Raw genomic sequence first — 16,179 nt, 5'->3', positions numbered from 1 at the left:
TAGAGACGACATCAGAGACAGACACAGCAAAGAGACACAGAAACGACAAAAAGACAGTAACGACAAACAGACACAGAAACGACAAGAAGGCACAGTAACAACAAACAGACATAGAAACGCCAAACAGACTCTGGCACACACAGTTGATACCGACGCACTCTTTTTCGGAGACATGTGCTTGTAATGGGATTCAACGGGCTCAACAAAAGTAATTTCAGGTCACAGTTGGAACATCTGATAGCTCCAGCAAACATAATTTATCTCATTCACTTTGTAAACACAACTGTTGTGTCACTCTAACTGTCGGCGATGTCGATGAATACACAACTTACCCCAGGACACCTAGCACAACAAAAAACTAATTTTAAAAAAAGCTGTTGATTTGGGAATATTATATGGCAACACGTGCACAATGCTTGTGAGATGCTTGTCACTATTAAACACTTTTCACAATATTTCGGCGCAATAATCCAAACAACGTATTTAATGTGTTTCTTGTTTAGATTGCTGCAACCATGTGACAAACAAGCATTATGCCGGAAATCGCGCGTTGAAACTCCAAATCGAGTGCAGCAGTGAAAATTGAGAAAGTCTTTTGACTCTTTATTCGTATTATATACTGAGAGAAACAAATAAAGGAACGGGATAATTCAAACGTTCCCTGAGTATTTTCCGGTTCATCACCAGCTTTGAATAGATAATGAATTACAGTGTATCTGTAAATGTAACTGATAAAAGAAACACTGCCATGAAGTGGTGTTCCCTTATTTGTTTCCTTCAGTATATGATAATGAGATGATTCAAGAAGTGTTTTGTCCGGCATATGGTCGTTTCAGAGACTAGATGTTTATCAAAACGTCTAGACTTTCACAGAACATTGACACAAGATCATCGAGCATGGCTTAGCTTTTAATGTAAATATTCCTACAGCAAACTTTAACTTACCATAATCACATATCCAGCAACGATATAATCCACATATAACAGCGACCCGAAGGCTCGCAGATCGAGGTGTGCGTGTGGAGTGTTGTCTACGCCATTCAAGCGCCTTGTCTCTACTACGGTGTATAGCAACACGTAGTCCAGGTTGGAGTATGGTAGGCACGACTTGACAGTGTGCCATCCATTCACTGTATTGGTGTCAGTCGCACAAAGGCTGCTTTGCCAATACACTTTTGATATTCGTTGGTGGTGTATCTAGTTTTGAAACGTACAGAAGTATTAAATGGTCTGTGTTTATAATGGCATTGTTGGGAGTCTCTCTGTTTAACGGTATGCGTTGCGCGGCGGCAGGCCCAGTTGAGGTGAAGAGGTGCGCATCGAACGTGAGACATCTGACACGAGAAGCCCAATATATTACTCAGTCTGTAATTTGTCGAATTGTGTGTGGTGCGGTGTGATGCGCCCCATGCGCTTATCTCTACCCCTCACTCACTCATATGCCCACCCCTCACTCCCACTCTCGTCCCTACCTTCGCAATTTACGCAGTCGATCTAGCAGCTGGTGAGTATGGTTTGACGCCATATTGAACATTTACATGAGACCTCGTGGACTTGATCCTAGGAGAAAGTCTGACTTGTCGCAGAAGTATACATCAGGGGGACCCACAAACACAGGTATTGACATCACAAACCTTGAAATATAGAGTGAGGGAACAGGGATTCAAACCAACGATAATAGGATTCTGGTTTTCTCTAAGGGACGCAGCCATGCCCACCGTATCGGGGTGCCTGTGTGTAGTCTGTTTGCAGTGAAAACTCACCGATGAATTTTACTTTAAACAAACAGAAAGTAAATCGAATAAAGGGAAATAATTCAGATTGCGAATGCTCAAATTTTACCTTGCCAATTGAGCATTTAAATCTCAGAATTTTATTCAATTTAAGATAAAATTAAATGAAACACATTTGAAACACAGAGAACAAGTAGACGTTGGTCTAAGTTAACGCTCATCACATCCCGCACGTGCATTTGTCTCACTGTTCCAACTACTGCGCTTACAAGCTTGTACTACAAACCAATAATAACGATTTGAATCACTATGTTTGGTTTACGTTTTCGCTTAAAGTGAAATTCATTGGTAGGTTTTCACAGACAATCGGTTGTGCTTGTCCCCGCCATTTCAATAGGCTAAGACGAGTAGCCTCCCTTTGATAGTTCAATCCAAACTTTCATTCTTAAACACAGGTATTATGGAACATATGTCATACGTGATTGAATGACAAATTCGTTTGTGCCATTTTTGCAAAGAAGTGTTAAAAGAAAATTTTAAGGGAGCGAAAGCGGGAGAAGTTTACCCAATTTGGTGTGAAAGGAAAATGCAAAACTAATTTTGCAGTAACCTGTTTTCAGACATCTTTGTTAGCAGAAACTTCACTCCTGTACCCTTCTCGGTGTGTTTCAGCAGTTGTGTCATTTTATATATGCATATATTTAAAATTAGGCAAAGAAATTTGGGTACGGGGGGAGAAGGTCATTGATTTTGTACATGACAGGGATCACTTACTTTGTGACTATGTGACTTTTAGAGTAAAGAAATGTGTTGAAGCACGTGTAGATCGTGAGAAATGCCAGTGATGTTCGTGTTTCAGCTGCGGGAGCAGGTGAATTCACTTGGTACAGAGGGGAATGTCAGTTCCTTGATGGTCAGCGTTCTTATGTTTATTTTTTGAGGGGATTGCATCCGTCTTAACAGTTCACTGACTGTACAAGTCTAAAACAAGTCCCGTTGCCGAGATGAAACGAGAGATGTTATAAGAGTGTTACTATTCGTAACTACTCGTGTCATTCCGGCAAGCGGATGGCACGTCCCTGAAAGAGGCGAGTAGTTACGAAAGCAGGGTACCGTGATGGCTTGGCGCCTTCGTGCCCCTTTCGTGACCATCTTGTGGTATTCCGGGACAAGCCTAATAGCGACACGTGCCCCTCTCGATGGATTTTATATTGGCGTAGGAACATCAGAACTACATCAAACAGGACCGATAACTATTCTTGTTTGATTCCTTTTTATTTATTTATTTTTTTTTTTGGGGGGGGGGGGGGGGGGGGGGGGTTGTGTGTGTGTGTGGTTGTTGTTTTTGCTTAATTAATTTAAAGAATTAAAACTCCTTGCTTATTTTTTCAAAGCATTAAAACTCCTTGATAAGCCTGAAAGAAGAAGGTAAACATATTTGTTAAAGACATAACCTGACATAATCTCCACCACATACTCATGTTATATTTCCACATATATTTTTGGAAAGGGTTTAATAATTACAAATGAGATTTGCTTTCTCGAAAATGCAAATATGTTGGGGTTTTTTGTTTTTGTTTTAAAAAGCTACATTAAATCCTAAAATAGACACTCAACATGATTTTAAAATATTTCTCAAACTGAACATTCGTGTAACCTTGCTGTTATACCCCAATTGGAACCTTTACTGAATTCAATGAAACATATATGGATGACCAAAACAAAGTCAGGCTAAACTATGCCCAGAGATGTGAAATATATGCCCAGTGTTAGAGATTAATGTTGATTATTTATTCAGATATATTATCATTATTTTGAAACGCCTAGATTTTCATAAATACATTTCTAAAAAAAACTGAGAGTGTGACCAGGGAGAGCCGTTATGTCAACAACCGTTATGTCGTTATGTCGTAACGATGTTACGGAAAGGGGCGAGTGGTGACGAATGGTCTTGACGTTTACACTCCGACCAACTCCAATGCAACTCGGGGACTGACATGAACTTTGAAAGAGCGTTAAAAGCGCCCATAAAAGCGACAGCCACTCTCCTTATGAGAGGTGGAAAACGTTGATTTTGACCTCAAACAATGATCTGTTATCAGTGCGCTTGTTCAATTAGCACAGTCATGATTGGTGCCATGTGATTCGGCATGTTCGTGCGTGCGTGCGTGCGTCTGTATGTCATTGTATTCATTGTACATAAATAGTCTCTTAATACAATCTAGATCCGGGTCAAAATTGTACCTCGGCAACCGATGTTTGTCATCAGATGCGACTAACGGGACCCTGTGATCAGGCTCGCTGAAATTATTTACTCTTCATCGTATTCAATTTGAGTAGATGGAAGCTCATGAATTACTCACTTAAGTTATTATTTACAGAGAGCCGTTATCTAGTTGTCATTGGAGAGTACGGTGTTATACAACAGACAAATATGTCAGACATTCTGAATACGACTCCGACTACCTAGTGTCAGAGGCAACCAAATATATTAGTTAGTCATTGCTGATTTCGCACCATTGCTCATGATATCGACCACTGGTCTCCACACTATGTTGTACTTGTCCAGGTATAGCTTGTGTTATGAGGATTTTCTTGTTTGTTAAGTCACATTAATGAACTGAGTTCCTGTGGCTCACGAAAGTTTAAAGTGCGGAGTAAGGATTTGAACTCACAGCATGAATTAAGTAATTTCACCTGTTACGAAAGTAAGCTGAGGAGTTAGAGTTGCCTCCTCTTTGTTGCTGTCGTCACTTCCGACAGAAGACAGTCGGATTCATTCTCGTGATATCTACATGATCGTAGTGTGATCAAAATGGTCGTAATGAGGCGTTGCTTTTGCTGGAATTATCCGGAAATGTATAATATACCATTTAGAACAGTAGGGGATCTAGGATTTACAGGATTGATAGAATGCAAATGATGAAGCCAAGGAGGAAACATATCCTGAAGAGAAATGAAGGGAAAATGTGACAATTTATTCCATTCCTAGTGGTAATGTTTCGTCTGTATGGATATATATGACTTTTTGTTCATATGCATTGGCAATGGCTGGTGTTACGATCACAAGATGAAATATCCCCAACTTTTTTTAATGGTATAGGGACGTAAAGGAGTTTTGCTGAGACACGCGGGACTTACTACAGCACTGGATTTACGCTTATCTGTCTGCAAACACCGACCTTTCAAATCCATCCGACCGTGGCCTCGTCTACACTGATCCACACTGAGCAGTCAATTGCTGTTAACAATTCTCAGTTGTACTGCATAGGAAATCTGTACTTTCATACATTGTAACCTTGTTTATTCCTTTATTAATTTATAACTGAATATTATACACTCGTTCTGTTTTGCCAGCTTGAACGGGGCTCACAAATCTTTTGTCACGGCTATTTCCCTCCATACGAAGGCGGGGTTGAATATAAGCAGTTGGGCCAACCAACTGGAATGCGTGTACTTGATACCCATGTGGGGAATCGAACACGGATCTGTGGCCACCACCCACCGCGCAGTGCAATGGGAGTTTCAAAAGACAATAAGTCTTGAAGTCTGTTCAAGAAAAAACCCCACTCCTGTTACGAATACATTTCAATGACATTTTAATGACAATAACAAAGAAATAGGTTGTGCGTATCTGTAACATGGCTTTCTATACTCTCTCACATTGATCTTCATATTCTCTTACCATCTCATTCTCAACATGAGCTCGAAGTGGGGCTAGACTGAACAAGTTTAACAAATAGTGACTTATATGTTATATATCCGGGTTTACCCGCGTCTGTACAAGGTCTTGCTAAAGTTCGTTTGATGATAAAACAATTGTAACAACTCACTTCCCTACCGAATTCGGAGGGGAATAATCACTGCCTAGTTAATGTGATACTAATAATTACTGGTCAATTTCTCCTCGACGATTCTATTACAGACCCTGTGTCTAATAAAGGTTGGCATTTCATTTCTTTCAGATTTGATTCTCGGTTAGTGCCTCGTTTTTTATTGTCCATATAATATGTAATTAAGTACAATTACAGCACGATATAACACAATTACATTCATGTACCCTTATCACCTGAAGAACAGATATAGTGACTTTACCAACACTGATGTAAAACCTAATGGTATCTCCCGTGTCAAATACCCCTTATTGATCACAGTGGATGATGACCTTGACAGCTTTAGCGTCACGTGATATGGCAGTTTCGAAAGCACGCAAAGTCTCGTTGAAGGAGAAGTGATGCGTGATGATGGACTTTGCGTTAATCTTGCCTGCAGACAGCATTTCCAATGCGGCTGGGTAACTGAAACGACAAATAAATTATTCTATGTTTTGTAAATAGCAATTTCAAGTGATTTAAGGTTCATTTCAAACAGTCTGAGGTGAAACGAAATGGGGTTTAACGTCGTACCAATGACGACATGCATACGTATGTATGTGTTGCTGCTTGACTTCAGATGGCTCTATAGTGCTAGCTCTCTAATACACCATGCTGCGATGAAGCATGAGTACCCCACACAGACATTTTACTGACTCCCAGCGGTTCAGTCCTTCTTGTACCCAAAAATGCCGAGCGTAGGCAGGACTAACACCTATTTTACCCTATTTTAACGTCTCTTTGTATGACACGATCTGGGATCAAAATGTTGAAAGTGGGTATTTTCTTAAATTTGGTTCAACTCAAATTAAAGACACGTATCAGTATAGTGAACACATTGACTTGACGTTGTGCATTTTTAAAGTTGTGACTCGTTGTATAGTGCACTTAGCTATCATCGACATTCTTATCATTTAAGCGACGTGCAAGGAGTGTTTCCCTCCCTGATATGGTTCTCTGTGTATTTTAGGTCACATGTGTCCGCAACTTATATTCCATACAGTTGTTGTAGTGTTAAGGTCATCGCGCCAAGAGCTGAGGTTTCTATGCAAGGCCGGGTGTTGGAACCCATGATCCTGCCGTCTAGCTCCGTATGGCCCTGATAATGTTTCTTAGTCTGTCAGTACCATACTCAGAGGGGTACAGGATGATGCTAGGGTGTTTGCAGGGATGAAGTCGGTCTGTCACAGGGATGAAGTCAGGGTGTTGCAGGGATGAAGTCAGTGTGTTACTGGGATAAAGTAAGTGTGTTACAGGGATGAAGTCAGAGTGTTGCAGGGATGAAGTCAGTGTGTTACTGGAATAAAGTGTGTTACAGGGATGAAGTCGGTCTGTCACAGGGAAGAAGTCAGGATGTTGCAGGGATGAAGACAGTGTGTTACTGGAATAAAGTAAGTGTGTTACAGGGATGAAGTCGGTCTGTCACAGGGATGAAGTCAGGGTGTTGCAGGGGTGAAGTCAGTGTGTTGCTGGGATTTAGTGGGTGTGTTACAGAGGTGAAGTCAGTGTGTTATAAGGATGAAGTCAGTGTGTTACTGGGATAAAGTGAGTGTGTTACAGGGATGAAGTCAGGGTGTTACAGGGATGAGGTGAGGGCGTTGCAGGGATGATTTAAGGTTGTTACAGGGATGAAGACAGCGTGTTACATTGATGCAGTCAATATGTTACCAGTTAGTGTATCGGAAGATGCCCTTTATGTCCACTTGTTTTGTGAGTGCGACATCCAGTGGTAGCACGGTCTGTCGTGACGGTCGTCCCACACCAACCAGACACCCACCTGGTCGTGTCGCCTGAAGTACAATAGTGATTGAGTGAGGGAGGTAGTTTGTCAGCTACATCACAGCAGACACCCACATGGCTGTGTCGCCGGAAATACAACAGTGAGTGAGTGAGTGGGTGAGTAAGTGAGTGAGTTTGTCAGCTACATCACAGCAGACACCCACCTGGCTGTGTCGCCGGAAATACAACAGTGAGTGAGTGAGTGGGTGAGTAAGTGAGTGAGTTTGTCAGCTACATCACCGCAACCAAACACCCACCTGGCTGTGTCGGCTGAAATACAACAGTAAGTGAGTGAGTGAGGGAGTTTGTCGGCTACATCACACCCACCGGGCCGTGAGGTTTAAATGCTCAGTTGGCAAGGTAAAATTATGAGGATTCACAATATTATTTTCACTTTTTTCGATTTACCTTTCTGTTTAAAGACACAAAGTCTGACCATCCGACCCCCGTTGGTGGGACTATATGCATTTCTATAAACATTTCGATAACAGTACGATGAATGAATGCGAAATTGAAGAAATGGTTGAGAGTAAAAAAAATGATCTGTCGCCAGCCGAATCTGTATTCATGACTCACATTAATTGCCAGATCATAACTGTAGTCCACGCTGCTGCACTCAATCGTCACTTCCGGTTGACCTCCCATCAAAGCCTCGATTTCACCAGCAACCTCAATGCTATCGCGCCCTTTCACGTTGATTGTATGATTTGCACCGTGCGATCTGGCCATCTCCAGTCTGTTGTCGTCTATATCTGTAGATAAACTGAAACGTTAACATTTTGTCAGCTACGCTGCAAAATCACGCAAAGTCAGCGACTTTCTTGACAAACGTGACCTTAGTAAACTACTACACAAAGCGTGACAATAATATCTTTAACAAAAACGCCGGCATCTATGTAGACAACAGTTTCCCATTCAATATTTATGCACAGAGGGCTCCAGTGAGTGATGGGAGAGTTTAGCTTTACGAAACATTCCATCAATATCACGACAGGCTTCACCAGAATCAAACCTGGGTCTTCAGCGTGACGAGGGAACGCTTTAACCACTAGACTGCCCCTCACTGCCCCTACACATCCAGAAAGGAATGAATGTGAAAATGATTTGAACGCCTCTTGAAAATTCATTGTTCTTTTCAGGTAATGTCGTGATTATTTATTGCATGACACATGCGATTTACTGATTTACCGCCCCTCAGTCATCCCAGGATCCGCATTTCGGATCTCATTGTCGCCCTTTTCACGACTGTTGGTCTGTCACCATGATGATCAAGAATTGCCGCCATAATTGTGGAATATTTCTGAGAGTGGCGTAAAACTAAACTCACTCAAAACCAAGAAGACGTTTGCAGAGTTGCCTCGCTTTGCCATGCCATTCATACATGAAATTCGAATCCTGAGTGGGCCCGTGCTGGTCGGTAAAACCTGTTTATGGGTGTCTGAGACAGTAGTAAATGGATGGGCATGCTTTGCATTTCTTTCGTATCAAACTGACACGTGAATAACTAAAAACAAACTAGGGCCTCACTTACTGCCGGCACAAGACACAATATATGGTGTATAATCATACCCTGATACACATTCCTCATGAATTCGTGAATGGCTTTACCCAGGTTTGTATGTTGTATTGGCGTATAACAACATTCATTCTCTCATATAACAGAACCTGTGATCAAAACTTGTGAGGCCCCGGCCGCTTTCCCCACCAACATGCACAGTATTCCCACAGGTCCTGAAAAAGATAAAGGGCTTTGAGAATTGTTTAAAACGAGTGCCCAGCTTTACTGCAATCGTAACATCAGTTTCACATAGATTTATGGTCACTACGATCGCTTCGTTGAACGGAGCTACGATCACTGAATCGCATCGTATGTTTTCTGTAAATGTCGATATAACTCAGTCCCTGTTTCGTAATTTGACCCGTGAACATCCGGGATAGAACTGAATTCAGCTTGCTTGTCGTAAGAGGCTACTAACGGGATCGGGAGGTTAGGCTCGCTGACTTGGTTGACACATGTCATCGGTTCCCAGTAGCGTAGATCGATGCTCATGTTCGTCTGGTCCAGACTCGATTATTTAGAGACCGCCGCCATATATCTGGAATATTGCTGAGTGTGGCGTAAAACAAAATAACTCACAATTTCGTAATGTAGCTCTGGGTGGTTTGTACTCTTCAAAAACGTAGGGGAAACCTGCACTTTCAAACTGAATAGAACCTACATATAAACGTTAACAAACTTTCACATACAAACTACTCATGTACACACCGCCATTTCTCTCTATCACCACCCCTAAACTCGCAGTAGCCCCATACACATGCATGAGGTGTCATTCTTGATTGTGTTAGGGGGGTCACTCTTGATTTTTACGCTTATAAAGACGGTCAATAAATCATTAATGATCATTGTGATCATTAATCACACCGACATCAGTGCTTGTTTCCAGACGGCCTTTCTGTTAGAAGGTGAAACTGTATACACACACAGTTCACGTCATACACCAATCACCTTTGAAGCGCGATTACAAACAACTATGGCCGTAAGGAAGTGCAAGTGGTGATGCACTCTCAAAACAATCATTATTATCATATTAGTATTGATCTATCTGATCTATCAGCCATTTTTTTTCAAAGTTAAATTTAAAGTTCTTCTACCGTTTTAGAGAGTATATTTCAGACAGTACAAGTCGGTGTTCACGTTTAAATATCAAGGTCTGTTTGGAGATAAGGGGAGATTACTCGCCGTGTAACCGCACACAGGTTAATATTTATATGGGAGCACCGTTTCTCGAAGATAAAAGAACAAGACAGTGTTAAGGCATTATACCTGCTCCACAGATCAGTAGCTTTGATCCAAGAGTTACCTCCCCTCGGCGGCATGCATAGATCGCTACAGACAGTGGTTCCATGAGAGCGCCTTCATCTAGTGTCACGTGATCAGGTAGTCTGTAGCGAACATAAAGCAGAATTTCATCCTCCGTGTTTGCTACACTTTCGGATTAAAGGACGACTCTCCATTACAGCTACTTCTAATTCCGCGGCTAGTTGACGGGTACCCGTAAAGACTTGCAGAGATCACACCACTTAGGACATATCTACCTTTCCAGGTTTTGAAAAAAAAGAACCCAAAAAACTTCAAAACTTTCCCTATCCATAGACGTATGCGACATCTACATGTGGGTAAATTTCGTGGCTTACTTGAAACAAAAATCTTCGGCGTGTTTGTAATATCGGCAAATGTTTCCGTGATCAGGGGGCGTGGCACAGAAGGTGATGTCGGGGCAGAGGTTGTAGGAGCCTTGCTTGCACTGATGACACCGTCGACATGGGGTGCCCGGCTCTATCGCCACCCGATCGCCTACAGCAGTTGTGAACTAAGTTGTGTACATGTGAGAGTTACATCGTTTATTCGCTGCACAATCAATCAAGTACATTGAGACCTCCGATACCTGGACACATTTGTTTTTGTATAAATCGTCCGGATTACTGAATATCCGGATATCTGGATTTTTCCTTTCGTACACCTCAAGAGAAATTCAAAATGTTCATGAGCATGACACCACTATCATGTTTGTTTTTGGTAAAAATCAGCGCAAATGTTTTCAAATGTGTATTGTCATTATTTGGTCTTTTGGCAGTATGTATACATACAATTTAAAATATTAAGTGAAGGGAAAATTATACCTGCCTATTTTTAAAGTGTTGACTTTTGACCCGACCTTGACCACTGTTCCGCTGCCCTCATGACCTATAATCATCGGGGCCTCGAGTCTGAATCTTCTGTTGCCACCTCGCTGCCAATACATGATGTCGGAACCACAGATTCCAACAGAACCCATTTGCAGCAGAACTTCTGCAAAGATACGCCCGCTACATGTGCGTGAGTGACCTTATAAATTGTAGGTCAGTTAAAAGGTAACAACAAGGTATATTGTTTTAATCACCCCTTTAAAGACATCACTGTTTAGTAAATCATTGTTTAATAACATCGCGCGCTGAAGGAACTACAATGTATTTCCACTTGGTCACATGACCAAAGTAACTTGATGAAAGCAAAATGTCGAATAACACACACACAAAACATCAAGTCGAGATATTCAACTGTTGTTTTGCTGGATTGCGCGTGATAGCAATTATAAAAAACAATAATATTTTGGGTTGTCATTTTGTCCCTTTTTTCATTTTAAGACATTACTTTAATAGACTTATGTGACAATCATAAATGAAATGTATTCATACGCATGACCCCAGTTATGATGTCGTAAAGCACTCGCTCTGTAAGTTATATGCTCATATAATATTTTGCTACTATTGGGTAAGTAAATAAAATATTAAACACGTGACTCGCTCATTAAATACCAAACTATTCACTGTTTTCATAAATAGGGTATAACACGGGTTATCGTTTAGTATTCTCCACATGATCAACGGACGATATGGAAGGAATGCGTGCAGAGAATATGTTTCAAAACAATTTTACAGGGCTCGTTGATAGGTCAGGGAGCTTCGTGAGACCTTAGTGCTTCAGATGACAAACAATGTTTCACGCCTTTTCGAATTGTGGTATGGTAGTCACCTGACAGTACGGAGCCGATAATCCTTGCTGGGATAAAATATTTCTGAGCTAACCTTCCCAAATCGACCAACTATGCCGATTGTCGACAGGTGTGACAGCCAAGCACGGCTGTACACTTGGTCCCTTCTAGCAAGATCATATATGGCGGTCGCGCACTTTGGAAACAGAACTGGTTCTTGAATATGTGACCGGAAATCTGTGGCTTCGGGGGAAAAGGGCTGGGCCTCGTCTCACATACCGGGCAAAGGGAACTAGGAACCAGCTTCGTACCGGAAGTACTGTCTCGCGAGACTTTCAGGCCCCATTGTTACCGTACGTTAAAACTAGTGCTCGTGTTTTTTTTTTCAAGTAGACGGTTGACTTGCCTTTACCTATGTTCGTGGTGGACGGAGCCATTCGAGAGGAATACGCTCACGTTTAGTGTCATAGTGATTCGTTAACCCATGCTTTGATCGAGGTGGTCGGTAATGTACTCTGAAGCTTTAGTAGTGATAGTGAAAACAAATGAAAACGGTACTCTCTATAATATATATTTGCAAATTGATTGTCAGAAGGGAAGTGTTGAACACTGAAGGCAACAATTATGGATCAACTTACCATTATCTTTAAGGTCAGGCACTGGAATCGATTCCTGTAAAACAGAAGAACTCCAGGGAATATGTGTAGGAAACTGAAAGCACTTAAGTCGGAGAACAAACTTTTCAAACGAAAGACTGTCGACAGTAGCGTTTTCAGAATACTGTCATTACTAAAACCAAATGGTATCTTAAAGTTATCCAAGAATAAAATTCACACACACACACACACACACACACACACACACACACACACACACACACACATATATATATATATATATATATATATATATATATATATATATATATATATATATATATATTCCACTTTTTTGTTTATTTGAGTCATTTGCCATATAAACATGCGACATTACCGCTGCATGACGATGGTGTATACCCAGTGATTGGTAGTCAGGGGCTTACCACAGAAAGAAATGAAGTGTAGGCACATTTAAACATGCAAGTGATGTGCGTAACGCACGTGACTTCTAGTGGGGTTTTTTTCCTGAAAAAATATTCCAAAATATCTTTCAGTAATGTAGGAAAGTTACTTGAACTGAACTGATAAATTCCAGATGGGAATTTCATTATCTATTTATGTCTACTTTTACGAAACGTGTGTCGCTAATGGTCATGTAGAGGTAAGGATAATATGGAAGATTTACCTGTTAAAAGTCGACCCCAAAACGAAATTATTCTGTTTCATAACAATGGCAAGTGGTGTCTGCCGAATTCCCAGTACAACATGAAGCGTGGGGTTCGTTTTCTTACTAGTGCCAAATGTTTAAGGAAGCTTAAATGTACTCTTGATAATAATGATGTATTTTCAAATCCCCTGACCTCACAACCACATGCACACAGAAGAATAGGCAACACCATGGAATCAAATAAATGCAATTGTAATTTGTATGTTAGATGCAACACTGGGCATGATAAGGCCTGTATGCATGCACCCAATTGTTAAATGTTTTACAGAGAAACTCCGCTTGTTTTTGGGTAAATTCTTTGGGCACCTCCCTGTTTGCAAGATCTTTTAAAATATATTACCCACCCAAAGATTAGACTCCCTTGTTATATGTTAGGTATATATATATATATATATATATATATATATATATATATATATATATATATATATATATATATATATATGTATGTACCCTGTTACATTGATGATGAATTTCTCCCTTAACTTGGAGGAACCAACTGCAAAACTTATGCAGATGAGGATCATACGTGAAATCAATGAAAACCATGTGCAAATATCGTACGTGTGAATAGGTGTAAAGATTTGTTAAGAATGCACCACTTTTCAATGATTTTCACCACTTATTCAACGTTATTAACTTGTTTTACAGACCATGTGTAAACAGTACCTTTAAACAGTATGGAATATTTGGCAAAATCTAGTTTAGAACAGTTAACTGACTACATTTACACTAGGGCGTCGAAACTATTGATGGTTAGTATATTTCTGAGGTCAAAACGTTAGGTCTGAAATCCAGCATCGAAACATCTATTTGACAGAGTTATCGCCCTTGTTCTTTTGGGTCTAATCCATCGTACCGGAAACGGAGACATGGGTTCTGGAAACCAGTAAAATTGACATTTTGAGCAGTGAGTCAGTCAAGACTTTGTTATGTCCAGAGTTATGGCCCTCGATTTACTATTTTCTTTAATATCCTCAAATTGTAATAGGATTCGGGTCAAGAACAGAAAACCATGACGTTTTCTGTAGTAATCAGGAAAGCTTCAAACGCGGATGAAGAGGAGTTCATGAGGCCTGGCATACTTATATTACAGAAAGATACACAAATACCTGTTGTGTCAAGGTTTGCATTGAATGTGATAAAATGAGGTTGTTCTTGTAAACTTTTCATAAACTAATTGAAATGTGCAGCTGCATGTGATTTCAAAAAAAGAACCATCCTCCACACGTACGCGTCATGTGAATCGTAAGCTCCACATGCCGAACGTACTCCACCAGTGAAATCTATTGTTGAATAATGGTGACACACACACGGACAATGTGCCAGCTCTAAACATGACACATTTTCAAGAATTAAACATGAAATTTCGTAGCAGTCTGTGGTAGCGAGACAATTCACCCATGCTCGATCATGAAACACTCAGAAAGAGGAAAAAGCATGACCTCGCCCCACCTCTCAGGAGTTAATATGTCACACATAGCCGCAATGTTCGCCTTAACAACACGGGTTTGTTTGTAGGTCATTCATTTATGAAAGATGAAAGGTATTAACCGGCACAAGATAAGATAGTCTGATTTACTGATGCCTACATGATGCTTAACGCTATATGTATATTGACCTATATAGACGAGTCACTCTCCTGGTGTCATTAACTCATGAACTGTTAGTTCAAATACGAAGCTGCATCTAATTTATCGCATGGAAAACGAAACAAATGAGGCCATTCAGCACTAACACAAACCGCTAAGCCACTCGATACTTTAGAAAATCAACACGTGCCCGGCTAGGCGTAGCGAAATGTACATAGTCATGCACATGTGCTTCATGACACGCACGTGAAGTCCGTGCCAGGTGCATATACTCACGATCACTAGGTCTTTGATAGCACGGAGAACTGCTGCCTCGTTGTGTTCAACCGCCATGCTGGATGTAATATAGATGGGCGAAGATTATCGCCGGCTGTGACATACATTTAATGCATTCAGCCCTTCCTAAGTTTATGTAGTACAGATGGTATTCGTGTCATCTGACCACAGTTGACTGACCCAGTCCAAAAAGTGGATTAAAGAGGTGTTATCTATTCGCTTATACATGAAATGTATACATGTGTATGATATGTCAGTATGGCAATTGAAAACATGTTTGTAATGCTCGTGAAAAAATTCTCAGACGAGTTCATTATTTTCGAAGGGGTGTTTATGCTGTCCCTATTCGCTAACAGTACTTTGTGAGGGGGCGTTGGGATGAAAGCAAGCGAATAGTGATGCATTCGAAATGAAAACCAACCATATCAATAAGGTGAGAGTTAGTCTTAATGTAATGGAGTCTAGATCAGACAACCCAGTGATCAACAGTATAAGCATGAATCTACGCAACTGGAAAACGATGACGTTTGTCAACCAAGCCAGCGAGCCAAACCACCAGGTACCGTTTGACAGTGCTGACGACAAGCAAGTGTTACTGAAGACCCACATCTTCACACATTCAAACGATATCTGAACTAAATCTGGACTGTACGTAAACGAGGTATGAAGTGTATACTATAAAGATCCGATGTGGGAAAATGATCACAAAACATTTTCTTTTAGACACGAGTTTAGATTAATGAAGCACAGATGTAGATGATTGTTGAGTGAGTGAGTGACCAATAGATGCAACGTTTACATGAAGGTGCTAACGCCGCTGTCAGGTGACAAAACGTCGAATCTATTGAAATAAAGAAGTTGTATGTCCATAAGAAGGTTTCCTCTTCATAACAGCAGCTTCTAAATGTCACTCAGACAAATTATACGAAACTCGATACTGAGTCATCGTTAACTTACCTATGATCGATACTTTCGGAGTAGTCCGATGATTCTGCTTCCAGCCGGAATTCTTTTACTTATTGAAAGAAATGATAATCGAAGGTTTGCAGGAATCGTCTTCACCACAGTT

The 16,179-nt window shown here is 40.8% G+C and overlaps 1 protein-coding gene across 2 annotated transcripts; it reads right to left on the bottom strand.

Annotated features, from left to right (window-relative positions):
* Positions 1-5,315: 5,315 nt before the first annotated feature.
* Positions 5,316-15,186, bottom strand: LOC137279063 (sorbitol dehydrogenase-like). Of its 2 annotated transcripts, XM_067811541.1 has the most exons (9): positions 15,111-15,186; positions 12,555-12,588; positions 11,070-11,234; positions 10,580-10,739; positions 10,209-10,327; positions 9,050-9,115; positions 7,961-8,136; positions 7,274-7,395; positions 5,316-6,031 (listed from the first exon to the last, which is right to left on the bottom strand). In XM_067811541.1, exons 1-9 carry the CDS (start codon positions 15,165-15,167, stop codon positions 5,875-5,877), a joined length of 1,056 nt encoding a protein of 351 aa, XP_067667642.1. In that variant the 5' UTR covers positions 15,168-15,186; the 3' UTR covers positions 5,316-5,874. The 2 variants fall into 2 exon arrangements, with proteins under 2 accessions (XP_067667642.1, XP_067667647.1); XM_067811546.1 differs by lacking the exons at positions 12,555-12,588; positions 15,111-15,186 and adding an exon at positions 11,958-12,069.
* Positions 15,187-16,179: the final 993 nt, after the last annotated feature.

Source organism: Haliotis asinina, chromosome 1 (assembly GCF_037392515.1).
Source record: "Haliotis asinina isolate JCU_RB_2024 chromosome 1, JCU_Hal_asi_v2, whole genome shotgun sequence".
In the NCBI taxonomy this organism is placed as follows: domain Eukaryota; kingdom Metazoa; phylum Mollusca; class Gastropoda; order Lepetellida; family Haliotidae; genus Haliotis; species Haliotis asinina.
Note: the sequence above shows the minus strand (reverse complement) of the source record. Positions and strands in the feature narration are given on the sequence as shown.